At 52.1% G+C, this 22,939-nt stretch overlaps 3 protein-coding genes across 3 annotated transcripts in view; 2 read left to right on the top strand and 1 right to left on the bottom strand.

Moving 5' to 3' along the window:
* The first annotated feature begins 704 nt into the window (after positions 1-704).
* Positions 705-7,805, top strand: TMEM115 (transmembrane protein 115). The gene is made up of 2 exons (XM_075831930.1): positions 705-2,339; positions 7,113-7,805. Exons 1-2 carry the CDS (start codon positions 1,498-1,500, stop codon positions 7,270-7,272), a joined length of 1,002 nt encoding a protein of 333 aa, XP_075688045.1. The 5' UTR covers positions 705-1,497; the 3' UTR covers positions 7,273-7,805.
* Positions 7,806-10,857: 3,052 nt separating this feature from the next.
* Positions 10,858-16,620, bottom strand: CYB561D2 (cytochrome b561 family member D2). Its single transcript, XM_075831929.1, has 4 exons — positions 16,456-16,620; positions 14,135-14,270; positions 13,678-13,715; positions 10,858-11,655 (listed from the first exon to the last, which is right to left on the bottom strand). The coding sequence occupies exons 2-4, from the start codon at positions 14,259-14,261 to the stop codon at positions 11,152-11,154; spliced, it is 669 nt and encodes a 222-aa protein (XP_075688044.1). The 5' UTR covers positions 14,262-14,270; positions 16,456-16,620; the 3' UTR covers positions 10,858-11,151.
* Positions 16,621-16,693: 73 nt separating this feature from the next.
* NPRL2 (NPR2 like, GATOR1 complex subunit) overlaps positions 16,694-22,939 on the top strand; it is a 12,920-nt gene continuing 6,674 nt past the window's right edge. Inside the window, exons 1-6 of the mRNA XM_075831928.1 lie at positions 16,694-16,796; positions 19,398-19,474; positions 19,558-19,649; positions 20,083-20,251; positions 20,701-20,809; positions 21,627-21,763. Of these exons, the coding sequence (XP_075688043.1) occupies position 16,796; positions 19,398-19,474; positions 19,558-19,649; positions 20,083-20,251; positions 20,701-20,809; positions 21,627-21,763 (585 nt within the window). The 5' untranslated portion in view covers positions 16,694-16,795. The remainder of the gene's footprint in view (positions 16,797-19,397; positions 19,475-19,557; positions 19,650-20,082; positions 20,252-20,700; positions 20,810-21,626; positions 21,764-22,939) is intronic.

Here is a 22,939-nt window from a genome sequence, read left to right as displayed (position 1 = left end):
TATATAGTGATATCGAGCATGCTGGTATAACCTTGGTATCTTCTGTATATAATTATATATGTACAGCTGGTATAAGTTATACATTCTTCTGTTATAGTGATATGGAGCATGCTGGTATAACCTGGGTATCTTCTGTATATAATTATATATGTACAGCTGGTATAAGTTATACATCTTCCTGTATATAGTGATATGGAGCATGCTGGTATAACCTGGGTATCTTCTGTATATAATTATATATATGTACAGCTGGTATAAGTTATACATCTTCTTGTATATAGTGATATGGAGCATGCTGGTATAACCTGGGTATCTCCTGTATATAATATATATGTACTGCTGGTATAACCTGGGCACATCTTCACCCTGTCAATCAATGTCTTTCCATGTACAGATCATAGAGGGGACATAAGAGGATGATGGGAAACTTCACACATTCATTCAGTGTCAATTAAAGGGTATATCCCATTTTATGTAAATAACCCTGTAACTCAAGTCTTTAACCTTTTTCAGGCCCTTTCCTTGCGGTCAGTGAATGGGAACATTTACTGTACTCTTCCTGACCTCTATCATGTATAACACCTCTCTGCCGTCCTCACTATTGCTAAAGCTATGACAGAGGCTTCAATTGCACATGCGCATCATCATGGCCGCTCACCAGGACTTCAACTCCCAGAGGCCTGTGCGGTGGAGACAGCGCATGCGTGCTGTGTGTTTATGCGCTGCGCGGCTGGTGACGTTGTTGGGTGGAAGTGTCCGGCCTCCCCTGTACATCCCGGAAACCGGAGCGGGAGAGAGTGACAGACAGCGGGGCCTGGAGGGACGGACTGCCGGGGACAGGTCTTATGGAGCACAGTAGATCCGGTCTATAGGGGTTTGCGGTGTCTATAGGGGCCTCTGTGCGCGGGCGGTCATATTGGGGTCACCCTATAGGGGAAGTTTGTATTGGGGTCTGAGGCAGTTGGTGCTGGGAGCGGTCTATAGGAGAAGTTTGTATCTGACACTTTCTATAGGGGAAGTTCTTTTTTTGTAGGATGACTATATGGTCGGTTTCTGTCTAGGACTCTATAGGGGCAGATTGTGCAGAAGACTTTCTATAGGGCAGATTGTGCAGAGGACTTTCTATAGGGGCAGATTGTGCAGAAGACTTTCTATAGGGCAGATGTTGCAGAGGACTTTCTATAGGGGCAGATTGTGTAGGAGACGTTATAGGGGCCATTCTATAGATCTCACCACCCCCACCGTCACTCTATTACCCTCTATCGCGGGCAGGTGTGCGGTTTCTATAGGGTTCTGGGGCAGCCTTCTGTATAGGGGATACTGGTATCCATACGGGACATTGTGACCGATCCTATCCTGGGACTGTCTATAGGGGGTGACCCTGGACGTAGCCGCACTGTAGATACGCGATTAGTTCTGTGGTTAGTGACAGGATATTGGGGTGCAGAGGTCGGGGACAGGGTGACCCCAGGTTTAGGGATCGGTGAGGTGGCCGCCATGCTGCGCTCCATTCCTGCCCACCGCTTGGTGTCGGCGCTGTCCGGGAGCAGCGTGCTGGTGAAGTGCCTGTGGGGGGCGGTCGTCTTCCTTTACCTCCTCTCCTTCTGGGCGGACACCGCTCACGCTCTGGCCGTCACCCCGGGTCTGTTGTTGCCCCCCAACCTCTGGCTGTGGACGCTGGTGACTCACGGACTGGTGGAGCTGCACTTGTGGGACGTCCTCGCTAATCTCCTGCTGACACTGGGGGCGGGGCGCAGGCTGGAGCCGTTGTGGGGGGCCCCGGAGCTGCTGCTGTTTTATGGGGTGGTCAGTCTGTCTGTGGGGGTCCTCAGCTCCCTCTTCTTCCTGGTGTCCTACGCTGCCACCTCCGACCTTCACTTCCTGTTTTCTGCCCGGGTCCACGGATTTCCAGCCTTCGCCGGCGCCGTCCTGGTGGCGCATAAACAGACGATTGGAGACGGGTTGGTGGAGCCTCAGCGGTGGGTGCGGCTTCTACCTCAGCTGGCACTGCTGGGGGTTGTAGTGCTGACGGTGGCCGGGCTGATCCCGGGTCAGGTGCTGGTGGGGTACAGTCTGGGGCTGCTGTCCGGCTGGGTGTACCTGCGCTTCTACCAGAGACACAGCCGCGGGCGGGGAGACATGTCCGACCACTTCTCCTTCGCCAGCTTCTTCCCGGCGCCCCTGCAGCCCGCCGCTGCCCTCCTCGGAGCCCTCACACATGCCGGCCTGGTGAAGCTGCGACTCTGTCCGCAAGCCGTCAAGAGATACGACGTTGGGGCGCCATCCTCCATCACCATCAGCTTACCGGGCACTGACCCCCAAGATGCAGAACGGAGGAGGTAACGTGTGCGGGGGATGGGCTGCGCTACAGAAAGGGTGTAGAAACTTCTTAAAGGGCCAGTGTCCAGTCTTGTGTAATGAAAAGTTCTGCAACTTTCTAATCGTTTCAATTACTCAGCATTTCCAAGATCTCTGCTTGCTGTTGGTGAATAGGAACATTTTGGGTTACATGCAGGCTGAGAATCCATACAGATCCAATACTTCTCACAGCTGAGGGTTTGTAACAATTGTATCCAGTCTAGACAATCCTCTGTGAGCTTCACACAGCGGCAGCCACATCTCTCTCCTGTCCTGACGGTTTGTTACAGTGTATCAGTCTGGAGTCCAGGCCGGATACACTGTAACAAACGCTCCAGTAGTTTAAGGGCATGTTCACACGCCGTGTCTGAAGTACAAAAATACAAGTGATTGTCTGTCTGCCCCCGATCCCCGGCGTCTGCCCCCCGATCCCCGGCGTCTGCCCCCCGATCCCCGGCGTCTGCCCCGATCCCCGGCGTCTGTCGGATCCTCCATTGGAAATGTTTAAAATGTGAAAACTCCTTTTTTTTTTTTTATAATCGGCAGTGAAAATTCCGCCTGGTATAAACGCCGCAGCTTTTCACCTTTGACGCCGTGTGAACACGTCCTGAGAGGAGAGATTTCCTTTGGGCTGGAGATTTTGAAAAAATATATAAATCAATGACGTAACTGGCGATTCCCTGATGTGTTCCGGTTGTCGCTCCCGCGTCATGTGACTATCGTGATGTCCCCGACCTCCTATATTATGTACATCCCATCAGCTGTGTGAGCAGGACGAGGTCAGGACAGGTCTTCAGCCGCTGGAAATAGACAAAAAATTTCCTATTCACTGACAGCAAGCAGAGATCACAGAAATAGTTAGCGCTCCCCTGATGTAACATTATTACAGTACCTCCGATTACCTACAAGAAGGATCTGAAAATAATAGCGGGTTGATAAAGAAAGTCCCTGCCCCCCCTGATCATCGTGAGCAGCTCATTGCCGGGGGTGAGGATGATGGGAGTGATAGTGATACGTTTCTATTAGGGGTCTTTATCTTACAATTCCTTGATGTTTCCTGTAGGTGTACGGCCTCACGTAGCGGCATTAATGCGCCCTATAGCCGCGTCGGCGCCCTGTTTTGCGCGGCTGTCAACTTTCTCGTAAATGGCTGCGCGTTGTTGTGGTTAGATCTTCTGTTTACCTGTAACGTTGTGCGGCCGCTGATGAAGACTCCGTTACGGACGCGCCATTTGCCCGGGAAACAGTCGCTGTAACCGCAGCCAACAACACGCGGCCATTGACAAGCAATTCCACAGCCGCGCCAAACGGACCTCACCCCTCAGTACCTCAAAGGGGGAGGAGCAAGATCAGATGACAATAGGAAGCTCCGCCCATCACTACGGGACTATTTCCCCCCCCCCCCCCAATAACTCCCAGTAAATATTTCCATCAAGTTGGTGAAATATCCGTTCAGCCTTTTCTGTCTATGGGGAAAGTTGTGTGATGACCTGTATACGGCTATAGCGGACGGCGCACCCAACTTTCCCAGAGTCCTGAACGGCAGTGACAATGGAGCCTCACTAGGCGGCTGGCGTCCCCTGTGAGAGCTCTATTGGCGCTTATCACCCAGCTTTCCTAGGATCAGAGAGGACGTCTATAAGGGCTGCGCACAAAATCAAAAACTTCTGAAAACACGGAGCGTTTTTGCGGCCGAGTCAATGAAAAACGGCTCCAAAAACGTCCCAAGAAGTGACCTGCATTTCTTTTTCTCAGCGTCTTTTTCGCGTGCGTCTTTTTACGCACCGTTTTTGGAAAACGTGTAAAAACACGCCCCGTTGGAACAGAGCGCCGTATTTCCCATTGAAATCAATGGGCAGATGTTTGGCGTTGTTCTGCTTCCGATTTTTCAGGTGTTTTTCGAGGCGTAAATGCCCCAAAATACGCCTGAAAACAGTCCGTGTGCACAAACCCTAAGACTTGTCCCCCCCCCCCCCCCGGGCCGCTGACTGGAGTTTTGCCAATTTGAAGCCCCCTCTGTGTGGAGCCCCCGGCTGCCGCCTCACGGTCGGGATGATCTTTTCTTGTTCATGAGGCCGTTATGTAGATGATTAATAAGGTTTGTCAGCGCCCCCTGCCCCGTAAAATAATGCCGGGAGGGGGGGGGGGGTGATTAATCAAAAAACAACCCCCCCCCCCCCCAACAGAAGGAGGAAAAAAAATTGGTAGCCCCTGCAACACCGTTATTGAGGTCACTGCTTGATACTGGGGCATTTATTATGTCTGGGGGGGGGGGGGGGGGGGGGGTGGGCTGTAACCATTTACGAAATCTCTGATTGTTGTTAGTGAATGGAAACATTCACTAGTTACATCCAGAGGCTGAAAACTATTCTGACCTGAGGGTGTGTTGCAATGTGTCAGTGTAGACAAAATGTATCAGCCTGGAGTCCAGGACAGGGGAGAATTTACATTGATACACTGTAACAAGCCCTGGCTATATTAAGATGGGTTCAGACTCTCAATTAATTTTCTATTCACTGTCAGCAAGCAGAGGTCTTTGAAAGGGTGATGCATTGAAATACAATGTGTAGTAGAAAGTTGCAGAAGTTTTAAGAATGTTTTCAGCTTCATTTACAAAAGTCTGGTCCGGCCCTTTAATAAAAATTATTTCGATGGAAATGTAGGGGCAGGAGTTGTGCAGGTTTTTGCCCTGCCTGGAGGTGGCGCTAGTGCTGCGAGGTTCAGCTTTACAGTTCTTATGTTAATGTAAATTCCCCACCCCCGTCAGTACGATTCAGTCACTTTTTATTAGGAAAAGTCTTGTCCAATGCAGAGGGTTTAGAGATAAAACCTCCATATAATGACTCCTGTACTGACGCTTCATGTCTTTATACTCTAGTTACATCCAAAGCAGTCACAATTCTACTGTCATATTAAAGGGTTTGTCGGAGTAAAAAAAATAAAAAATGGCCCAGACAGTGAGAAATGGGATGAAATTAAAAAATAACCAAAGCTTCTATCTGCTGCAGCGATGTCGCGCCGGACATCCATGTGACCTCTGCAGCCAATCACTGGCCTCGGGTCTCGTTCTGTACATGTCCGCATCACCTGAGGCCAGTGATTGGCGCAGTGGTCACGTGAATGTACGGCGCGTCATCGCTGCAGCAAAGTAAACAGAGGCCAGTTTATTTTTAACTCCCGGAATACTCCTTCAACTCATACTCCAGTTACATCCAGAGCTGCAGTCCCTATTTTACTGGCTGCCACCAACCCATAACAGACTACCTGATGGATCTATTACCTGTTCTTCAGACTACCGTACACTACAACTCCCACCGTCCACCACTTCGTACAGACACTGAACCAGCAGGGAGATGTTACGTCCTGCAGCCTGAGAGTGAACAGGAAACCAGAATAGGGACTGCAGCTGTGGTTGTGACTGGAGTATAGGGGCTGTGGGTGTGACGAGTATAGGGGCTGTGGGTGTGACGAGTATAGGGGCTGTGGGTGTGACTGGAGTATAGGGGCTGTGGGTGTGACGGGTATAGGGACTGCAGCTGTGGGTGTGACTGGAGTATAGGGGCTGTGGGTGTGACGGGTATAGGGACTGCAGCTGTGGGTGTGACTGGAGTATAGGGGCTGTGGGTGTGACTGGGGTATAGGGACTGCAGCTGTGGGTGTGACTGGGGTATAGGGACTGCAGCTGTGGGTGTGACTGGGGTATAGGGACTGCAGCTGTGGGTGTGACTGGAGTATAGGGACTGCAGCTGTGGGTGTGACTGGAGTATAGGAGCTGTGGGTGTGACTGGAGTATAGGAGCTGTGGGTGTGACTGGAGTATAGGGGCTGTGGGTGTGACGGGTATAGGGACTGCAGCTGTGGGTGTGACTGGAGTATAGGGGCTGTGGGTGTGACTGGGGTATAGGGACTGCAGCTGTGGGTGTGACTGGGGTATAGGGACTGCAGCTGTGGGTGTGACTGGGGTATAGGGACTGCAGCTGTGGGTGTGACTGGAGTATAGGGACTGCAGCTGTGGGTGTGACTGGAGTATAGGGGCTGTGGGTGTGACTGGAGTATAGGGGCTGTGGGTGTGACTGGAGTATAGGGGCTGTGGGTGTGACGGGTATAGGGGCTGTGGGTGTGACGGGTATAGGGACTGCAGCTGTGACGGGTATAGGGACTGCAGCTGTGGGTGTGACTGGAGTATAGGGGCTGTGGGTGTGACGGGTATAGGGACTGCAGCTGTGGGTGTGACTGGAGTATAGGGGCTGTGGGTGTGACTGGGGTATAGGGACTGCAGCTGTGGGTGTGACTGGGGTATAGGGACTGCAGCTGTGGGTGTGACTGGGGTATAGGGACTGCAGCTGTGGGTGTGACTGGAGTATAGGGGCTGTGGGTGTGACTGGAGTATAGGGGCTGTGGGTGTGACTGGAGTATAGGGGCTGTGGGTGTGACGGGTATAGGGGCTGTGGGTGTGACGGGTATAGGGACTGCAGCTGTGACGGGTATAGGGACTGCAGCTGTGGGTGTGACTGGAGTATAGGGGCTGTGGGTGTGACGGGTATAGGGACTGCAGCTGTGGGTGTGACTGGAGTATAGGGGCTGTGGGTGTGACGGGTATAGGGACTGCAGCTGTGGGTGTGACTGGGGTATAGGGACTGCAGCTGTGGGTGTGACTGGAGTATAGGGACTGCAGCTGTGGGTGTGACTGGAGTATAGGGACTGATGCTGGGGTGACGGCGTCTCGCTCATGGTCTCGTCTTCCGTTTTCCGCAGGCAGTTGGCTCTCAAGGCTCTGAACGAACGGCTGAAGCGCGTAGAAGACCAGACGTCATGGCCGAACATGGAGGAGGAAGATGAAGACGAAGCGTCGCACGAGACGTCCTTCAGTAAAGGGGATTCTCCGGAGACGAGTGCAGCAACATCCCTCGTATAAGACGGCCGTGGACAGTCCACTAGTGGTCAGCACACGGGGAGCAGAACCAAGGAAACACTACTACACCCAGCGGGTCCTTTACCCTCACTATTGGCATTGTTGTTTGCACGATGGATCCGACGCCCAATGGGACCCGCTCGCCATCGTCTCGATTCTCTGCTGCGGCGGCCGGTGTTTGCGCTGATCGTCACCTCTTGGCCAAGCTCGATCCACAGACGGCACCTCCCCTCCCCCTACTCCGTGCCCTCTAATAACACTACCAGCAGGCACCGGGGGGCAGCGCAGGGCAGGCGGGAGCAGCACCTTTAATATGGGATGTGCCATCATTATCGAGGATCCCCTCCCCCACTTCTCCATGTGCCTGAGGACAGTAAACCTAAAAAGAGGTGAAGTCTCCGGTTACTCTGCATGACGGGGGAGGGGACCGGCTGGACCTTGGGAAAGAACTCTTTTCTTAGAGGATTTACATTTTCTGGTCCGGGGGGTGTAAATGTTGATATTTTTCTGTCTGGATTAAACCTTTTTGGAAATTATACGTGTCTGTGGACGACCCCAGGAAGAACACGGGACGCTCACTGATCCTACTTCTAGAATAGGGATATCCACTGATTCTACCGGATCCAGGAGCACAATACAACATAGGGGGGTCCATAGGGTCTACACTGCGCAAGAGGGAATATGGTGGAGAAGTAAAACGCTTCTGTATTATTAGATCCCCCTACAGACGTATCTCCATAGATGAGAACCAGTGATCTACGCGGCAGCATGTCCTGAAGCCGCAACATGAAAATGGAATCTGTACTGTACTCCAGAGCTGCACTCACTGTTCTGCTGGTGGAGTGACTGTGTACATACATTACATTACTTATCCTGTACTGATCCTGAGATACATCCTGTATTATATCCCAGAGCTGCACTAACTATTCTGCTGGTGGAGTCACTGTGTACATACATTACATTACTTATCCTGTACTGATCCTGAGTTACATCCTGTATTATACTTCAGAGCTGCACTCACTATTCTGCTGGTGGAGTGACTGTGTACATACATGACATTACTTATCCTGAGTTACATCCTGTATTATACTCCAGAGCTGCACTCACTATTCTGCTGGTGGAGTCACTGTGTACATACATTACTTATCCTGTACTGATCCGGAGTTATATCCTGTATTATACTCCAGAGCTGCACTCACTGTTCTGCTGGTGGAGTCACTGTGTACATACATTACTTTACTTATCCTGTACTGATCCTGAGTTATATCCTGTATTATACTCCAGAGCTGCGCTCACTATTCTGCTGGTGGAGTCACTGTGTACATACATTACATTACTTATCCTGTACTGATCCTGAGTTACATCCTGTATTATACTTCAGAGCTGCACTCACTATTCTGCTGGTGGAGTCACTGTGTACATACATTACTTATCCTGTACTGATCCTGAGTTACATCCTGTATTATACTTCAGAGCTGCACTCACTATTCTGCTGGTGGAGTCACTGTGTACACACATTACATTACTTATCCTGAGTTATATCCTGTATTATACTCCAGAGCTGCGCTCACTATTCTGCTGGTGGAGTCACTGTGTACATACATTACTTACCCTGTACTGATCCTGAGTTACATCCTGTATTATACTCCAGAGCTGCACTCACTATTCTGCTGGTGGAGTCACTGTGTACATACATTACATTACTTATCCTGTACTGATCCTGAGTTATATCCTGTATTATACTCCAGAGCTGCACTCACTATTCTGCTGGTGGAGTCACTGTGTACATACATTACATTACTTATCCTGTACTGATCCTGAGTTATATCCTGTATTATACTCCAGAGCTGCACTCACTATTCTGCTGGTGGAGTCACTGTGTACATACATTACATTACTTATCCTGTACTGATCCTGAGTTACATGCTGTATTATACTCCAGAGCTGCACTCACTATTCTGCTGCTGGAGTCACTGTGTACATACATTACATTACTTATCCTGTACTGATCCTGAGTTATATCCTGTATTATACTCCAGAGCTGCACTCACTATTCTGCTGGTGGAGTCACTGTGTACATACATTACATTACTTATCCTGTACTGATCCTGAGTTATATCCTGTATTATACTCCAGAGCTGCGCTCATTAGTCTTTTTTTTCTAAGTAATGTCATATTTACAGAGTGACTGTCCCGAATGAATATTGCTGGATTACAATTCTAAATGCAGCTCTGGGTGTGACTTGAGTATAAAACATGCTGCATCCTTATTGCTCACCTGTGTTTGGCCTCTGGCTAATCCCTGCATTTACAGAACTGGTTTGAAGGTCCTGGAACAAGGCGGAGTCCTGCAGATGATCTCACCTTCTGATCTGCACATTTCGGCCACGTTTGCTCCGGGGGAGATAAATACCAGAATAAAATAATTTGCTCTTTCACGTCTCCGCTCTGAACAGTCCAGGCCGGAGCTTCAACCAATCACATCTCTGCTCTTGTACCTTTGTGGCATCAGATCTACCTCGTCATCAGTCCTGGTCTGAAGAGCTTGCGCTCTATAAGGTGAGGGAAGTGCTGTATATGGGCAGCTCTCCCCCGGCTTCATTACACGGCTGGATCGGCTGCTTCTTTTGTAGATACTTAGGCCTTATTCACACGAGCGTGTCCGTTTTGCACGCATTGTAGTTCCGTGTAACATCCGTGTACGGTGCGCGTCTGCGGTTTTTATGCGCGTATGTCATCCGCAAAAAAAACTGAAGGAGGTGTTTTTCTTTTTCTCCTTTCTTTAGCAACCGGTGCGTGAATCACAGACAGTACATGGATGTGCGTCTGTGCGCTGTCCGTGATTTTCACGCACCCATTGATTTGCGTAAGTCTGTGTGATGTCCGTTGTTGGAACGCGCGGAACACGGATGTGAAATGCGCTCGTGTGAATAAGGCCTAAGTGATAGAGGGAATAAGCCTAAATCTGTGGTTCGTCCACGGACTGGAGATACATATGTGCTGGCAGCGGGGGGCGCTGTTCTGCTCCCACACTTTTTGCAGGTACCTCGACAATAATACAAACAGTGACTCAAATCAACGTGGAAAGAAACGCACGAGGTTTCCGCTTATTGATATTCCACACAAACACCCGGGAAAGAGGAAACAAATGGGAACTACCGATCTACTCCAGTCACATCCAGAGCTGCACTTAGTTTCTACTGGTTTCCTGTTAGCTCTGAAGTTGCCTCTTCCTGCTGGTTCAGTGTATGGTGCACTGTGGTGAATCGTGGCACGTGTTACACCGGCTGTTACCGCTTTACTCAATGCATTGCACTTTTTGGCCACATGCAGCTCTTCGCCTATTGCTAGATCAGGGTGTTTATGCCGCAGTAGTGCATTGTGGGACATGTAGTGTTTATAGCTGGTACAGTACACTTAAACAAACACAATATTACCCACAAAGCACTGGGCTGGAGCTCATTTAGCTCTTTACTGGTGCATGTTATTACAGTGCCAGTGGAATTGTTAATGCAGCTTGGGATGTGATTGGAGTATCGCACATGATACAACTCCAGAAACTTTTAAAAAAATAATAAAATGTATCGATTTAAATTAAGAAATAGAAACGTCCCTTTTATTCTGCATCCATTGGACACGATTTTCCACCTTTATAACATAAGAGTAATAACCGTATCAGGACGCGGCCCCAGGGAGAGAAGCGGCTTATGCAGCGTTGGTCCCCAGAACGATGATTGGGGATGGATTTTAGGTCCTTGGCATTTATAGTCCTTGGAATCCACAATTAAAAAAAAAAAAGTAACACGGCGTCTGCACCGACAGCGTCCGCCGCTACGTGAATGGCGTCTAGTGCAGCGGTGAGGAGCCGGCGTGTCCTCCGCCTCAGGACTGGCTCCTCTTACGATACAGATAAGCGTTACTGACCTGATTCATGACCACCAGACCAGTGAGAACCGGACAGAGCACGCACAGGTACCACGAACTGCCGGTGACGTTGGCGCTGAACCACAGGGAAGACATGCCGAGGAAGAGACTGGCGCACCCCAGCAGGTACAGCAGCAGCCCGGACGTGGCGTGGTACAGCTTGCGGGTGGACAGAGCCCAGCGCTGCGCCAGTTTGGGGTAGAGTAGAGTAATCCCGCCGACGTTCTGGATCAGAGCCCACAGCACGGTGAGTAACCCCAGCAGACCGTGCCAGGTGGAGAAGTGCGGCTTCCCGTGTAAACTCTTGTTGTAGTAGATGATGCCCAGGCCCAGGATGGCGCAGAGGACAGAGAGGAGCTGCAGAATCCAGTGCGCCCGCACCCGCACCTTACGGGAAAAGGAACGGAGCAGAGAGGCGTCGGGTGAGAAAACCAACATGGCTTCCGTCATGAAGAAGGAGAACTGCAGGGAAACGAGACAAGCGGCTTAAATCATCGCGGATCGCTGATCTGTCCCCAAAGTCACATGATACACGACACCTCCAAATCTCTACACTGCTCCCCACAATTACGGACGGCGCAGAATGTTTTACATAAATAAAGCTGGGAGCGATTATTCACCTCTGAGGACTATTTTACATCTAGAATTCACAATCCTGCAGCTTCAGAGCTGAAATCTCCCAGCATGCCCCGCTTGTTCAGCGTCTGCAGCGCTCACTATGGTGGTTTGCATTCTGGGAAGTGTCGTCTTTACACCGGGCGCCGTAGCGGAACGTATTTTAGGAGCTCAGCGAAGCGGTCCGGGCGGCTTCACACGTTGCGTAATTTATGCCACGGATTTGTCCGCAACAAATCCACTGAAAATTCTGCACTTTTTACAAGTGGATGTTGTTTCGGATTTGCCGCGGGTTTCGCCTCACAGCGGTAATCAGGCGGCGCCGCACGTCAATTATTGCAAAATAAAAAGTTCCGGAACTTCCACAGGTGCGCGGCTCCTTAAATATGAGAATGTTCCCGTCTACGCTGCCCCTGTGTGAGCGGTCAGGACGGGGTTCCGTTTACTGATCGCATGCAGAGATGTTGAAAATTGTTTGGCGTTTCATACGTCAGTCTAAGGCCGGGTTCCCACGTAGCGTAAACGCTGCAGATTTTACGCTATGTAATTGTATGTGGAAATTGCGCAGCGTTTACAGTAGCAGCAAAGTGGATGAGATGTAGGAAATGTCCGGCCCGCGCTGCGGAAAAAAACGAAGCGTAAACGTTAATAAAATGACCTGCGGCGCAGAATTTAATTCCATGGCAATTTCTGCTGCGTTTTAGTTGATTTTCTGTCGCCGGTTTTCATCGTTGAATTCAATAGAGATGCAAAACCGGCAACAGAAAGCCAAGTGTTGCGATTTTTGTGGCGTAATGGCTGCAAGAATCGCAACTACGGCAAAAAAAAAAAAATCATACTTACCCAGAACGCCCTCCTCCTTGCTGCAGTCCGGCCCTCGATGATGACGTTTCATCCCATGTGGCCAATCACAGGCTGCACGTCACATGGCCTGCAACGTCATCGTAGAAGGCCGGACTGCGCGCACAGAAGCAGGAGGGGTAAGTACGCGCACCTTCCTCCGCAGCAAAAATTCTGTTCATAAAACCGCAGGTTCCAGGTTGGGCACGCTGAATGATTTTTACGCGGCGAATCCGACCCGTGAGACGCCGGCAAGGCCAGTTCACAGAGGATTTTTTTAACGCTGTTTTTGACGTGGAAACTGCACTAAAAAACTTCCGAAATCGCCTGCATTTAATTTCAATAGGAGGCCGAGGCGTTTTTTTTTTCGCGCAACCGGAAAAAAAAGCGACATGCTCTTTCTTCCCGCGGTTCCATCTCCGACTTCCTATTGTAGTCAATGGGAGGCAGAGAAAGCGTTTTTCGCTGTTTGTTGTCCGCGGCGCTCAATGGCGGCGGTAAAAAAAATGCAGCAAAAATCGCGGCAAAGAAAGTGCAGGCCGGGAAAAATCTGCCTCCACGAACTTACCGTAACGGTGGGATCGCACAAACGTTGCGGAATTCACACCAAATCCCGCAACAAAGTCCAATGTCACAAACCCATCTTCTCACCACCTAATAAATCCGCAGCGCTCCCGCTCCGATGCACGGAATTAAAACCTGCGACTAACCACCGCGCCAAAAACAACAACGAAATGCGTGCGTATTCCATTGTGGATTTTGGTCGATTTTTTTAGCCGGTTCTGCAGCAGAATATGAACGCGATATGTGAACCTGGCCAATAACAGAGGAGCGCTGGGGTAGAACGCACGTTTATGAAGCGCCGCAGCTCCGACCTCAAGACAGAAATTAAAATCTACGCCGATCTGCGCAATAATTTAATCCAATTTCTGGTGTAAGATGTAAATCTGCCAAACGATCGACTCATGAATGGCGCGACGATCAGAATACATCACATTGTTTCTCTCTGTACGAGCAGCGAGGACTCACCGCGAGACTCATAAGGAACGGGTGCCAGGAAAACGGAGCTGCAAAGAAAAAGACAAAGGGTTAAAAGCGACTGGATCCATGAACTGCGCAACTGAAGAGGTGTCAGCCGGTCACCTAATGACTCTAGACAGATCAGCGACCAGCCGAACCAGTCTGAAACCTAAAGTCTAGGTCACTCCCCCATGCTTTACACTGCAGCTCTGCTTTTTCAGATTGGCTGCTGTCTATAAGCACAAGCTCAGCAAGAAGTCATCATTACAGTAAAGACAGAAGAAGATAAACTACAGGAAACTAAACCTCCAGCGAGAGAAAGACGATCAGGAAACTTCAGGGGAGGGGCCTCAGTGAGGGGAGGAGCTTTGACGAGAGGGAGGAGCCTGGAGAGTACATTTAACGAGGACCTACAGGGTGTATCAGATCCTGACAAGTCGCAGGGAATCACAGTCCTGACACTCACATGTTCCTGGCTGGGACTTGCAGCTTACGTAAATGGTGAAAGCGAAGGCGACCAAGTGAGCGGCGACTCCAGATAGAAGCCGCAGCGTGCGGTGCAGCCGCGAGTCCACGTCTGCGCTCGGAGCCATGATCTTACCCTGCAGCGGAACACAAAGCGGAACGTTAGAAGACGCAGATTCAGGACCGTCCGGCGTGAAAAAATAATAAACAAACACGTGAAGCGGTTACGAGCGCCCACCGCAGCGAGCAGTAAAGTTAGGGTATGTGCACACACACTAATTACGTCCGTAATTGACGGACGTATTTCGGCCGCAAGTACCGGACCGAACACAGTGCAGGGAGCCGGGCTCCTAGCATCATACTTATGTACGACGCTAGGAGTCCCTGCCTCTCCGTGGAACTGCTGTCCCGTACTGAAAACATGATTACAGTACGGGACAGTTGTCCTGCAGCGAGGCAGGGACTCCTAGCATCGTACATAAGTATGATGCTAGGAGCCCGGCTCCCTGCACTGTGTTCGGTCCGGGACTTGCGGCCGAAATACGTCCGTCAATTACGGACGTAATTAGTGTGTGTGCACATACCCTTATATCGCCGGAGCGGCAGATCATGTGACATGATCAGACACGATACTTCTCACAGCAGAGGGTCTGTTACAATTGTATCCAGTCTGGAAAAAGTTCGTAGTTCAGCTCCACAGGATACGTCATAAATGTCAGATAGATCGGGGTCGCACCGATCTCCAGAATGGGGTCCCTGAACCCCGTTATACCGCTGCGTGTTGCAGCTGAAGTCCGACCATGAAGAAGGTCACAAAGTTACGTCTCTCGCTGCGCGGTGATCAGAACTCCCGACCAAATAATCAGGAGGAGTCCGGGAGCCGAAGGTGGAACCGGGTTTAGGGGCCACGTTCTGGAGATGGGACCCCCAGAGGGGGGACCCCCAGCGATCTGACATTTATCACCCCTCCTGTGGAAACTTCATAAACGTCTGTGATGGGAAAACCCCTTTAAATACCTAAAAGGGTCGGTGAAGGGATCACGTGACCCGCAGGTCAGAGGTCAGGGTGACGACAATGAAGGTGACCGGACGTGGCTGGTAACGAGGATTATCAGAGCGAGACGCCGCGAGTTACCCCGAAAATCAGGAAAAATATTAATAACACACGGTCAGATATTAAATGTACAAATATCGTCTCCGCGGGCGACACAAAGGTCAATCACGCTGCGGAACGTCCAGATGTCATTTATGACAATACACGAAGACGACGCAAAACCTCCGCACTGCGCAGTCTGACGAAAAACGTCGCATCAAAAAACCCACTGCGTCACGATTGTCTTTGGCGACCTGCGCTGCGTCCGTTACGATACGTGGGATGCGGCATAAGAAAGCTGTAAACACGCCCAGAACATATTAATGGCGTCCACACGACGGCGACGATCGCCCCAAAGGTTTTAGAGATCGTCCTAATAAATCGGCGCGGGGTCGTTCTGTGCCGGCCGTAAATGGTCCCAGACGAGGAGGAGATTGGAGGGGAGCGCGCGGACACGAGACGCCGGCAGGATTCTGAAGTGAAGCCCGCGCTCTCCTGCTGCTCGGACGTCTCGTCTCACGTATTCTTAGGCTTTGTTTTAGCGCCGTGTGAACGAGGCCGGACATGTAAATGCGTCAGAAACGCCGGCGTCTTTGCTAAGCACTATTTAACGTACGGCCGTTTTTTGGGTGCTTAATTAGGACACCCAAAAACGCGTCAAGTCCACGCCGTGTGAACGCGGCTTATTCATCATTTTCGGGGTAACGCGCGGCGTCTCGCTCTGATAATCCTTCTCGTTGTCCCGGCTTCGTCCGTTCACCTTCATTGTCGTCATCCTGACCTCTGACCTCAGGATCATGTGACGGTTTTCTTCCATTTTTCACACGTGCACTTTTGGTTTTTATGGTGATTTTTCGTCTTTATCTTCTATCTGCGGCAGTCGCTGGAGTTTCTCTCTCTACTCCAATTACACAAATATCCAGTCTACAGGGAGTCAGAGTAGCGGAGTCTCAGCTGCGAGAAGTTAGAGGTAAGGAAAGGTTTTCAGCTTCTAAATGTAACAAATGTTCCCATTTACTGACAGCAAGCAGAGATCTTGAACATGATGAGGAACTGAAGCCCAAAGTCTATTAGAAAGTTGCACTCCGTGTGATCTGCTGGGGCTCAGACTGACCCCCGGCGCAGCACATACAATTCATGTCTCGTAGTTAGATGTTGGGGCCACTGCAGGTTCATATAGTCTGCTGGGAGTTGTAGTCCTACTCTTAGTCATGCAGTATCCACATTACCCGGTGTCCGCGGTCCCGCAGTCCCTCTCTCCAGGGACAGGCAGTGATCCGGGGCCCCTGGACGTCTCTCTATCACTTACATCCCCAGGAAACGTTACATTCCCCCCCCCTCAAATGACGTCTCATTTGGTACAGCTCCTGTCAATCACCCAAGAAGCTCCTCCCACCGCCAGCTTGTTCCGGGTTTGTATCTGGGCTCAATATTTATCAACAACTGAAAGCTAACCAATGAGCTCTGAGGGGCGGGACCGGAGTGGGAGAGAGGCTTGAGACGCACACACTACTTCCGGTTTGTGCAGCGCTTGTGTTGATGGCTGCAGCGTGAAGAAGAGAGAGTATCAGTGAGTATGAGCGAGTATCAGTATCAGTAAGTATGAGGGAGTATTAGCAAGTATGAGTATTAGTGAGTATGAGCGAGTATCAGTGAGTATGAGCGAGTATCAGTATCAGTAAGTATGAGGGAGTATTAGCAAGTATGAGTATTAGTGAGTATGAGCGAGTATCAGTATTAGTGAGTATTAGTCAGTATGAGCGAGTATCAGTGAGTATTAGTCAGTATGAGCGAGTATCAGTGAGTATTAGTCAGTATGAGCGAGTATCAGTGAGTATTAGTCAGTATGAGCGAGTATCAGTGAGTATTAGTCAGTATGAGCGAGTATCAGTGAGTATTAGTCAGTATGAGCGAGTATCAGTGAGTATTAGTCAGTATGAGTGAGTATTAGTCAGTATGAGCGAGTATCAGTGAGTATTAGTCAGTATGAGCGAGTATCAGTGAGGATGGTTCTCTATGACAATCACATATAAACAGAATGTCCCAGAGCCGGGGGAAATAGTGCAGAGTGCGCAGTCACTGCTATGTGTTACCCCGGGCACCAAACCGCGTCCAGATAGTGAACACAGTGCGCACATACAGCAAACCGTGCCGCCAAACTGTCCGCGGAACGCCAAACCGTGCCGACAAAACACCAAACTGCCCCGCTATCACCTCCACAATCTCTGCAGCGTTTGCTCCCATCTCTTAGATGCAGGTTTCCTAATAGGGCATCGGGAAAAGAGTTGTCAGCTGTACGTCGTGTCCGCGCGCGGTGACAGCCTCTCCCTTGGTGTCCACGCGCGGTGACAGCCTCTCCCTTGGTGTCCACGCGCGGTGACAGCCTCTCCCTTGGTGTCCACGCGCGGTGACAGCCTCTCCCTTGGTGTCCACGCGCGGTGACAGCCTCTCCCTTGGTGTCCACGCGCGGTGACAGCCTCTCCCTTGGTGTCCACGCGCGGTGACAGCCTCTCCCTTGGTGTCCACGCGCGGTGACAGCCTCTCCCTTGGTGTCCACGCGCGGTGACAGCCTCTCCCTTGGTGTCCACGCGCGGTGACAGCCTCTCCCTTGGTGTCCACGCGCGGTGACAGCCTCTCCCTTGGTGTCCACGCGCGGTGACAGCCTCTCCCTTGGTGTCCACGCGCGGTGACAGCCTCTCCCTTGGTGTCCACGCGCGGTGACAGCCTCTCCCTTGGTGTCCACGCGCGGTGACAGCCTCTCCCTTGGTGTCCACGTGCGGTGACAGCCCCTCCCTTGGTGTCCACGTGCGGTGACAGCCCCTCCCTTGGTGTCCACGTGCGGTGACAGCCCCTCCCTTGGTGTCCACGTGCGGTGACAGCCTCTCCCTTGGTGTCCACGTGCGGTGACAGCCTCTCCCTTGGTGTCCACGTGCGGTGACAGCCTCTCCCTTGGTGTCCACGTGCGGTGACAGCCCCTCCCTTGGTGTCCACGTGCGGTGACAGCCCCTCCCTTGGTGTCCACGTGCGGTGACAGCCCCTCCCTTGGTGTCCACGTGCGGTGACAGCCCCTCCCTTGGTGTCCACGTGCGGTGACAGCCCGTCCCTTGGTGTCCACGTGCGGTGACAGCCTCTCCCTTGGTGTCCACGTGCGGTGACAGCCTCTCCCTTGGTGTCCACGTGCGGTGACAGCCTCTCCCTTGGTGTACGCGCGCGGTGACAGCCCCTCCCTTGGTGTCCGCGCGCGGTGACAGCCCCTCCCTTGGTGTCCGCGCGCGGTGACAGCCCCTCCCTTGGTGTCCGCGCGCGGTGACAGCCTCTCCCTTGGTGTCCGCGCGCGGTGACAGCCTCTCCCTTGGTGTCCGCGCGCGGTGACAGCCTCTCCCTTGGTGTCCGCGTGCGGTGACAGCCTCTCCCTTGGTGTCCGCGTGCGGTGACAGCCTCTCCCTTGGTGTCCGCGTGCGGTGACAGCCCCTCCCTTGGTGTCCGCGCGCGGTGACAGCCCCTCCTTTGGTGTCCAAGTGCGGTGACAGCCTCTCCCTTGGTGTCAACGCGCGGTGACAGCCCCTCCCTTGGTGTCCGCGCGCGGTGACAGCCCCTCCCTTGGTGTCCGCGCGCGGTGACAGCCCCTCCCTTGGTGTCCGCGCGCGGTGACAGCCCCTCCCTTGGTGTCCGCGCGCGGTGACAGCCCCTCCCTTGGTGTCCGCGCGCGGTGACAGCCCCTCCCTTGGTGTCCGCGCGCGGTGACAGCCCCTCCCTTGGTGTCCGCGCGCGGTGACAGCCCCTCCCTTGGTGTCCGCGCGCGGTGACAGCCCCTCCCTTGGTGTCCGCGCGCGGTGACAGCCCCTCCCTTGGTGTCCGCGCGCGGTGACAGCCCCTCCCTTGGTGTCCGCGCGCGGTGACAGCCCCTCCCTTGGTGTCCGCGCGCGGTGACAGCCCCTCCCTTGGTGTCCGCGCGCGGTGACAGCCTCTCCCTTGGTGTCCGCGCGCGGTGACAGCCTCTCCCTTGGTGTCCGCGTGCGGTGACAGCCTCTCCCTTGGTGTCCGCGTGCGGTGACAGCCTCTCCCTTGGTGTCCGCGTGCGGTGACAGCCTCTCCCTTGGTGTCCGCGTGCGGTGACAGCCTCTCCCTTTGTGTCCCCGTGCGGTGACAGCCTCTCCCTTGGTATCCACAGTGATGTCCAGTCGGAGGATCGAGTGCGTTTTCTTCAGCGAGTTCCATCCAACTCTCGGCCCCAAGATCCGTTACCAGGTGAGTCCCGACATGGCTCCCCTCCCCCCTAATATTCTGGGTTGTACTGCCCCCGCATGACGATGTCACTCCTGTATCGGCAGGTCCCCGAGGAATATATCTCACGGGAGCTGTTTGACACCGTCCAGGTTTATATCATCACCAAACCTGAGCTCCAGAACAAGCTGATCACCGTGTAAGGACTGCGGCCCCTGGACCACATCCGCACCTCAGACTTCTCCTTGAAAGACTTCAGCCGTTTCTTAATGATATCTGTTTCTAGGAAAGCTGGGTAACAGTCAGTATGGCTGCCGTCCCGCTCACACATGGACCATGACCCGGCTTTACAGGCTCCTGACTGACATCCACCCAGTTATGCTGCAATTTAGGATGAGGAAGATGAATCGCTGTATGAAGGCAGATGTGCCATTCAGGAGACTGGGAAAGCTGAGTGACCACATCTGTGGGAGCTGTAATGGCGGCCGTTTTCACTGTTACTTCGCTTTCCCAGATGTGGATAGAGATAAGCAGCTGAAGATAAGCGTTAGTGTTTGGGTGTAGAGTCTGTGATTGGTCTGATCCTCGTCCCGGGTGCGACTGTCGCTGAGTCTCCCAATGTCTTTTTGCAGCACGGCCATGGACAAGAAGCTGATTGGTTGCCCGGTGTGCATTGAGCACAAGAAGTACAGCCGGAACGCGTTGCTCTTTAACCTGGGCTTTGTGTGCAACGCCAGAGCCAAGACGTGTGCGCTGGAGCCCATTGTGAAGAAGCTGGCGGGATACCTGAAGACGCTGGAGGTCGGTACCTATAGGAGCCGTATACATAAACCCCTACAGGTGCAGTGAGAAATTTCATGTTCAGTGGCGTGTCGGTTTTTAATTAAAAACCAGGCTTCAGAGCTGAAATCTCCCAGCATGCCCTGCTTGTTCAGTGTCTGCAGCACTTACTCGGGTTATTTGTATTGGGGATCGTGTAGTCTCTGCAGTAGGAAAAACGGACTGCCCTGCATTACAGGAGCTCCGGAGCGGTTATGGGGCTGTCTGACCACAAGCTTGCTGACTGTTTCCAATAGCAACCAATAGCTTTATGGAGATTAATTCGGAATATAAACTGGAAAATGATGTTCAGAGGTGACAGCTGCCCTTCCAGAACGTCTCGTGTTCCCTGGGCCTCGTTCCATCACCTTCTTCTCCACTCGCTGTTCTCTGGGCCAAAATATGTTCCTGAATTTTCTTTTCTCTCGTAGCTGGAATCCGGTTTCATCTCTAATGAGGACAGCAAGCAGCGACTGGTGCCCATCATGAGTATCCTGCTGGAGGGGCTGAACTCCACTGGAGAATGCTCCCTCCCCATAGGTACGTGCCCCCTCCCTATAGGAACGTGCCCCCTCCCTATAGGAACGTGCCCCCTCCCTATAGGAACGTGCCCCCTCCCTATAGGAACGTGCCCCCTCCCTATAGGAACGTGCCCCCTCCCTATAGGTACGTGCCCCCTCCCTATAGGGACATGCCTCTCCTTATAGGAACGTGCCCCCTCCTTATAGGTACGTGCCCCCTCCTTATAGGGACATGCCTCTCCTTATAGGTACGTGCCCCTCCCTATAGGAACGTGCCCCCTCCCTATAGGAACGTGCCCCCTCCCTATAGGAACGTGCCCCCTCCCTATAGGAACGTGCCCCCTCCCTATAGGAACGTGCCCCCTCCCTATAGGAACGTGCCCCCTGCCTATAGGAACGTGCCCCCTCCCTATAGGAACGTGCCCCCTCCCTATAGGGACATGCCCCCTCCCTATAGGGGACATGCCTCTCCTTATAGGGACATGCCCCTCCCTATATGTACGTGGCCCCTCCCTATAAGTACGTGTCCCTCCCTATATGTATTTACCCCCTCCCTATAGAAACAAGCCCCTCCCTATATGTACGTGGCCCCTCCCTATAAGTACGTGCCCCTCCCTATATGTACGTGCCCCTCCCTATATGTACGTGCCCCTCCCTATATGTACGTGGCCCCTCCCTATAAGTACGTGCCCCTCCCTATATGTACGTGGCCCCTCCCTATAAGTACGTGCCCCTCCCTATATGTACGTACCCCCTCCTTATAGAAACATGCCCCCCCCTATAGGTACAGGAGTCTATCTGCTGCTCACTCACTAATAAATCCTGTCTTCTTCCAGATGAAAGTAACACGATGCACCTCAAGGTGATAGATCCGCGTGCAGCGCCCCCTACAGCCCAGGAGTATGACGTCCCGGTGTTCACAGAAGACAAGGAAGAATTCTGCAATGCACAGTGGGATTTGACAACACAACAGGTAAATGGCCCCGCCTGATGTTCTGTATTACCCCACGTATAATGAACTCCTGATATTAACCTGTTAGTGGCCGACAATACGCCTTTTCACTGCGCTGCATTAGATTAAACCGCGCCGCCGGGATCAGTTACAGCGCCCTATAATAGCTGAGGGCTCGGAGCAGCGCTGGTCGAGCGGGCGGATCAAAATCCCTACATTTAACCCCTTAGATGCGGTGCTCAATAGCTCTCACCCCCCTGGCACCCCGCTATTGCAATTGCGGGGTGCCAGTGACTTCTATGACAGCCAAAGGGCCTAACAAAGGCCCCCAGAGCTGCCTCTAGTTGATGCCGGAGCTGCCTCTAGTTGATGCCGGAGCTGCCTCTAGTTGATGCCGGAGCTGCCTCTAGTTGATGCCGGAGCTGCCTCTAGTTGATGCCGGAGCTTCCTCTAGTTGATGCCAGAGCTGCCTCTAGTTGATGCCAGAGCTGCCTCTAGTTGATGCCGGAGCTGCCTCTAGTTGATGCCGGAGCTGCCTCTAGTTGATGCCGGAGCTGCCTCTAGTTGATGCCGGAGCTGCCTCTAGTTGATGCCGGAGCTGCCTCTAGTTGATGCCGGAGCTGCCTCTAGTTGATGCCAGAGCTGCCTCTAGTTGATGCCAGAGCTGCCTCTAGTTGATGCCAGAGCTGCCTCTAGTTGATGCCAGAGCTGCCTCTAGTTAATGCCAGAGCTGCCTCTAGTTGATGCCGGAGCTGCCTCTAGTTGATGCCGGAGCTGCCTCTAGTTGATGCCGGAGCTGCCTCTAGTTGATGCCAGAGCTGCGGTCCAACAGATGCCGGTCAGTTACACACAGAAGTATTGCCGTGTATTATAAAAGTCTTCCAGTGGGACTAAAAAAAAACGTTAAAAAATTTTTAATAAAATTTGTACGAAATAAAAATCCCAATTAAAATGAAAGACCCACTTTTTCCCCTTACAAAATGCTTTATTATACAAAAATTACAAAAAGTTACACATATTTGGTATCGCCGCGTCCGTAACGACCTCACCTATAAAACGATTACGTTATTTAACCCGCTCGGCGAACACCGTAAAAAACAAGGCCAGAATTGCTGTTTTCTGTTCATCCTGCCTTAAAAATGGGATAAAAAGTCACATGGTCTCCAAAATGGTACCAATAAAAACTACAAGTCGTCC

Source organism: Rhinoderma darwinii, chromosome 7 (genome assembly GCF_050947455.1).
Source record: "Rhinoderma darwinii isolate aRhiDar2 chromosome 7, aRhiDar2.hap1, whole genome shotgun sequence".
Lineage (NCBI taxonomy): Eukaryota > Metazoa > Chordata > Amphibia > Anura > Rhinodermatidae > Rhinoderma > Rhinoderma darwinii.
This window is presented reverse-complemented; position numbering and strand designations above follow the sequence as displayed.

Bases quoted from the DNA above. Each gene is read 5' to 3' on its own strand.
- TMEM115 (XM_075831930.1), top strand. From the start codon at position 1,498: ATGCTGCGCTCCATTCCTGCCCACCGCTTGGTGTCGGCGCTGTCCGGG. The intron at 2,340-7,112 runs GTAACGTGTGCG...CGTTTTCCGCAG, and splicing joins CAAGATGCAGAACGGAGGAG to GCAGTTGGCTCTCAAGGCTC.
- CYB561D2 (XM_075831929.1), bottom strand. From the start codon at position 14,261: ATGGCTCCGAGCGCAGACGTGGACTCGCGGCTGCACCGCACGCTGCGG. The intron at 13,716-14,134 runs GTGAGTGTCAGG...TTTTCTTTGCAG, and splicing joins CAAGTCCCAGCCAGGAACAT to CTCCGTTTTCCTGGCACCCG. The intron at 11,656-13,677 runs GTGAGTCCTCGC...GTTTCCCTGCAG, and splicing joins CGTTCCTTATGAGTCTCGCG to TTCTCCTTCTTCATGACGGA.